The sequence below is a fragment of the Ambystoma mexicanum genome, chromosome 12 (assembly GCF_040938575.1).
Source record: "Ambystoma mexicanum isolate Mex_15411 chromosome 12, UKY_AmexF1_1, whole genome shotgun sequence".
In the NCBI taxonomy this organism is placed as follows: domain Eukaryota; kingdom Metazoa; phylum Chordata; class Amphibia; order Caudata; family Ambystomatidae; genus Ambystoma; species Ambystoma mexicanum.
The window spans coordinates 440,238,991-440,245,369 of NC_090936.1; the positions used below are offsets into that span (position 1 = coordinate 440,238,991).

General features: G+C 41.3%; 1 protein-coding gene across 5 annotated transcripts in view; it reads left to right on the top strand.

The window, feature by feature from the left end:
• Nucleotides 1-5,731, top strand: part of ADIPOR2 (adiponectin receptor 2) — a 421,991-nt gene extending 416,260 nt beyond the window's left edge. For all 5 annotated transcript variants that reach the window (XM_069628629.1, XM_069628627.1, XM_069628630.1 and 2 more), the window contains one exon: nucleotides 1,476-5,731. In XM_069628629.1, the coding sequence (XP_069484730.1) occupies nucleotides 1,476-1,604 (129 nt within the window). In that variant the 3' untranslated portion in view covers nucleotides 1,605-5,731. The remainder of the gene's footprint in view (nucleotides 1-1,475) is intronic.
• Nucleotides 5,732-6,379: the final 648 nt, after the last annotated feature.

Consider the following 6,379-nt stretch of genomic DNA (forward strand, 5'->3'; position numbering starts at 1 on the left):
TTACAAAACCTCCTGGCGATCTAAATCTTTATCAATGTATGTCTACTTGCCTAGAAGGTTTCTTCCCCCAGTCATGCACAGAGGTCTAGCTAGGACCTGCTCGCCTGATCTGTGTGTTGTGGAAGAAGTGCTTATCTTCAGGGCTGGTGTTACGCATCCTTAACAGGGCACCCACCACCCATCTTGGAGTCCCTCCTAGCATGTTGCTGGAGCCTGATTGGTTTAAGGAAGTTCATCTGACCATCATTTGGGGTCTAGACTCCAGCTGTATTTTGATCACCTAGAGTGTCATATCACTGTGCACCCACTTTCAGGATTTATTTTGCTGTGTTGTTTAAGGGCCTGTTATCTGCTTAGTTTTGGCAGAACATTTGTCCTAAAATGCTGTGACACACACTGGGCAGTAAAGGAGTTACGGGACTGTATTATAAGTACTCATTTGTATTTCTCAGGGTCATTTAAGTCAACCATACGTTTAATCACACGACGCTTCTTCTCGGCTCCCTGCACTTACTTCCCTTTGCCACCTTTTTCAAGGTTTGCCACGTTGTCAAATAGCACACGTCGTGGGGAGGTGAAAAGCGTTACAAGAAATGTTCTCTATGTGGCTGGAGGGGAGATTCTCTGGAGTTCAGGCATCCTTTGACTGGCTAGCCCAATGTTTTGGCCTTCTAAACTCTGCCCAGATGCTCTGAAAGCTTGGAAATCCCTGCTCGTTATTCCTCATGCTCTTTGTTCTTTCAACACGTTTTTAAAGCCCATCTGTTCTCCTTTGCCTAATTTCTTTTTCTTTTATCTGAATTCTAGATACTAAATTAATTTTTAATCACTGCACTAAATTTTAAAACTAGCTTGGTATTTAAGTTTGAGATTATTACTTGGTATATTGTTCTTTAAATTGTGGCTACTACAGCGCCTTTTAGATTTAAAAAATAAATACATTGAAATGTTGCAGATGTTAGACTCGACTTGAATGGCAGAGCAGATGCGTTCTTAGGTCAAACTGTTCTGTCAAGTGGTTTCACACTTCTTTGCCCCTCCTCACTTGAGTTATTGCTGCTTGGTAGTTGGTGCGTACAGCACATGAATCTGAGGAGAGGCCCATTCTGCACAAGTTAATTGACGAACAGTTGTCGTTCAGAATGGAGATCTTCTCTATTCACTGGTTCATAACCTATGTTTATGATTGCAGGGTTTCATACAAGGGACTGTTCGTAGCCTTGCTCACGGAAAACTGACATACATGTTGAACGTGTGTTCCTTACATTGGCTCTCATGAACTAGACCGGTCATACTTCGGACTCATTTCTACTACTCTTTAATTCTTGAAAGTGTAATTGAATATAATCTGCTAAATCGTGTAATGGAAGATTACATGTACGCTTTCATTTTTGAAGATGGAATATAATTTGCACACAACGCATGCATGAGTTGGCCTCAGAGCAATTATATCTCTCCTTTGTTTTTATTTGCAGTTTCACTCTCATCAGCTGTTCCACATCTTTGTTGTTGCCGGAGCCTTTGTCCATTTCCATGGTGTGTCGACTCTCAGAGAATTCCGCTTCACCGTGGGAGGAGCCTGTAGTGCACAGGAAATTCTGTAACAACTTCTCCCCCTCACTGAGTTGGGGGAGGGGAAGAGGAAAACCATTACATGTGGTCGAAGTAGCTGTTAGAATTTTCCATTAACTATATGAAGTTTAAGAAGTGAAAACGCGTTGAACTGGAACCTGGAGCCCCCTTGGGTGGATTCAAAGAAACCATGGGAAACACATATCTTACCTCAAATGATTGCAATAAGAACGTGTAACATTAATGTATGTATGTAACCGAGAGAGGGAAGACCTATAGGATTCTTAGACAAATGCAAGATGGCATTTCTGTTAAATGCCATATTTATTTACAAGACTATATGGGGGCTCTAAGTTAGGCTGATTTTGTGTTGAGGTTGAATTGCACATCATGTACAGTGATTTGATTAACATGCCGAATTGGGAAGGGTAAAAGAACAGTTTAATGTAAATAAATATTTCTAACTTTCAGTTAACCAGTAATTTATATAAATCTAAAAAATAAAAGGGTAGCAGTGGGTAGAGGGATAATTTTGTATAGAACTGCATACATAAAAGTACCACACACTGTTTTTCAATTTGCACAAATGCCATGTTCTTTGGAGCGCAGAGATGTCGGAGCACCTGCGGAAGTGCTTGTCTCAGACATGCTGCTGTCTGTCCTATGGACTTTGGTTTCAGCTTCAGGAGGGAACATAACAGAAGCAAGAGCTACTTTTGTGTGCTTTGTAATATTAAAATGTGCTCATATATTTCCTGGCACCACCGTTGAAGGTTTCAGCTTGCAAACCATCGATGCGAGATGGGATGCTCCCTAACATCAAAAGAGGATCTGACTGTGCAATCTGCTCTCCGAAGAAGCCAGCTTGGAAGTTTGCAACAGCACTGGTGGTGTTTGATGGAATGACACATTTCTTTTAGCAGGTTCAAGGAAATTGATCATTTTCAAGCAGGCAGAGTATTGTTTTAGCCAGAACTTGCCAGAAATGAAATGGGGGATATGAACTGTGAGAGAATTGGGGTACAGGGGTAGATTTTATTGAATCACCAGGTACGATAAATGACAGACAAGGCACTCCTGACCAAAGAAAGCTGACGATTGAGAATTTTTTTGTTTGTCAAAACCTTCTTGCAGAGTTTATCTACCAACATGGACTATGTAGCCTGAGATGTGTTGCACTTTGCCCGATGCAGTGGATGCTAAACATACTGTTTCGCAAGGAGGCACCACACAGTTCTGGACACCCACGAGGCAATTTGGTTAACATTTTGTGTTGCCGCCATGTGCCCTAGCTAGATTCGGCTATATTGATCTTTACCATTTCAAAGGGTTCGATATGTTGCTTTGCCGTTACTGTCTGGTTACAAAGAGCAGCAACTCTTTTGTAACTCAGTTGGAAGCACAGCAGGTCAAGACACGGTTTAGCACGATGAGTAGCTCATTACAGAAGACTCTGTAAACTCTTTACTGTTAATTTTGTGTACTTGTGTTAACAAGCTAGTCGCCAAATATTCCAAATGCAGCAGTACTCGTATGCTCTGCTGCAAAATCATTTCATAGCAGAAAAAATCCAAACAGTTACCTGCATATGTATTCTGCCCTTTTTTCTATTTTGTACACACTATTATAGTACAGGTTAGCACTGGAGCTAACTAATGTCCTGGCTTTCATTTAAGTAGGCACTACCAGCTTATTCCAAGTAAATCAGAGGCATTTTGTGAATCGCTGACCACTTGTTTGTTGCAAGTGTGTAGGGCCAATGTTAGTCACGTCTATGGTAGAACATAATAGACTTTAGGACTGGTCTCAACAAGCGAAAGAAAAATCTAATAGAAGGAGATTACAATTAGGAAAATGTACCAGCAGTCCGTTTAAGCTTACTTTAATGTTCCTCTGCCAAGGATGTGCGTGTATAGAAACTCAAGCCACGCCCATTTTTCTCTAATCGGTCATGGTGGAGCACACAAGCGTATGCCTGCATGCTGGTGGGAACATAGGTGAATTCATTGTCTTTGGTCTGGACGTACATCATTGGGAAAGTCTATCAGGGATATGTTCCTGCTTGACTGGCACATGGTTTGCCCATACAGGCCAGGCACTCTGTCCTGCTTGAAACCAGCATTTCTGAAAAGTGACAAGGCTTTTCTTTTTTAGAAAAAGACTTAGCACCCACTTTGCCAAGTTTTTCTTCCCGATCATTTGAAGAATGATTGAGTTTTCCTCGAACAGTTAAAAGGCATGTGGTGATGATTGCTCCCTAAATCCCTCACAACACTAAGAGACTCGTGGGTTATTTAAAGACCCATTATGCATCCCTTATACAGGAAGCTATCCTCACAATTACAGAAATGCAAAATGGGTCTAGTAGTCTCGGAACAGGTAAACCGTCACACACAAGGACGTACTCAATATACCAATCTACATAAATAACAATTTTATTGGTACAAAAATATTGTTCTATTTAATACAATTCATGATCAACTTTGTTGCTTTAATTCCTATTTATAGCTACAGACAGGTACTTAACTCTAGCAGTGGTGTCTTATCAAATACCACCAATACTATGATTCTAAATATGAAAGAGCGGTCTTCGGCTCTTCAAAATCTTTAGACTAGTAGGATGCTAGTTTTTACCCTGCAATACAATTGCTAAAAGCTAATCATTCTATTCACTCAGACCTAAACTGAATTCACTCATTCAACAATGCATACCTCATTCACCCTAAATCAGGCTTGGTTTGCATCATATGCCATACGAAGCATCTGGAGGAATGGCATCAAAAGGCGTGCTCTTGACAGACCAGGACATCTGCCTACCACGTGCTGCATGTCTACAAAAAGATGTTGACTGAGATACCTCTCGACCCCCCCATTTGTATGACTGCTGGTAGTGCTGATTTGCCAACCTGCTCACAAGTCTGGCATGCAATGTGCATGAAGCCAGAATGTAGAGGCGGCCAAATGTGTTTTTCTTTCCATTTTTGGTGGACTGGGGACAGTTGGGGGGGGGGGGGGCTTAAACACCTTGATGTGTTGGTAGCTGTACAATTGAAAGGCTTCATACAGTGTTTCTATGGTGAATGTGGAAATGCTTGGTTCGTGGCACCAAGGATCCATAGAAAGCTCTTATTAAAGCCATGAAGAGGAAAGGGGGCATTTGGGATTACCCTATTTATTTGTCTCAACTACACACTTCCTGTATGCGGATGTGATGCAAACACTTCTCTGTGCTTGTCCACCACTTCCCTTCTCTGGCAGCATATGGTCAATCTTAATTCTTAGTAATAATTAGTAACAGAATAAGTGAAAGGTTTCAGAAATGATGCAGGTTGATCCAAACACTGCCCTGCAGCAAATTACTCTGAACGAGTATTCTGTTTCTGTGCCACTGTGAGTCATAACAGTGGTGAATAATCTGATTGCCTGTCGACAGAGGTGAAGGAGGCATCACACCACTTAGAGAGCACATCTGAGAATGTACACCAAGCCCAGTATTAACCAGTGCAATACTATGGCACAATTGGGCTAAATTTCGCTTCCGGTAAAGTAGGTCATTGGGGTGGGATCTGCATTTGACAAGGAAGCAAAGCTACATATTTTAATGTGACTTGTACTTTCTGTAAGAGCACTTTTGGGAGAAAGTATCTGGAAACCTATGTATTTATAAGAAGAGAGTCTGTGTATTATGTGATGCTCTCGCGTCTGTGAAGAGAAATTACCTGATCCAATATAGAACTCAAAACAAAAAAAAGGATTGAACTCAGAGATTTTTTAATCAAGTAGCAAAGAGATATCTATTTAGAGTGTGTTTGTGTGTATTCCAATAAAGCAGCCTCGCTGTGCACTTTGTTCCAAAGCTTTACTGAGAACTCTTTCCTGGCTGTTGCCAGGCTGCCTTACTCTCAGCAGCTGGAGGCTTGCTCGCTCTGTGTTCATGTTGCTGTCGAGTTACTTAGGAGCTGTTGCTTATTTCCCTGGTTAATAGTGGCCTTGTTAAGCACTTATTTTCTTTTTTCAGTTGCTTACTGTCAAAATCAGCAAAGCGCATTCTGAGATTGTGAATTGAAGAGGCGGGTGATTGGGTGGCAGTGGATTCTAAGGTGGACCTCTTTACTTGCTGTGTTATTCGTAATTTCTGCTAATAAAACAATCAAATGGTGTACTGGCTAGTTATTTGGGGTTTTCCCTTCTTCTCAGGTGCTGCTTTATCTTTAGACTAGTAGAATATCAATAGTTCAATGAAGTTGGCAATTAACTTGTACAATGTCTTCCCTCCCCCACGTTTGAGACTACATACTCTCAAAGGAGACTACCTACCCTCAAGCAGAAAAGACTGAAAGCGCATTGTGATAATGACTGACTGATCTCATGCACAGTCCTACTCCATGACAAGACTCCATCTTGTAGGGCAGCCATTTCTTTGATAACCGGAAAACGAGCCAGCACACATGCAAAAATGTTGCTCTAATTTCCAAATAGTGTGCTTTGCACTTGCCAGCTTCCTCTCCAGAGCTGCTTTTATGTCTTGTTGTCCTCGTCCAGTTGCGGTACATGTTTCCTTTGACATGTTTGGTGCTGGCTCTCCCCATATGGTTCACTTTTTGTTATTTATTTTTTTACATTCCTGTATCCCTGGGAACCTTATCCATATGAATGGTCTGATTTTGTGACTGAGTGCTCCTGTGACTTCTTATCAGTTGCTGCTCTGAGTTATCTCCATGTTATAATGGGAATGCTTTGGAGGTATTTTAGTGGGCTTAGTCCTAGAATTCATAATTCCCCAGCCCAACCAAAAAAGTTGAATTAT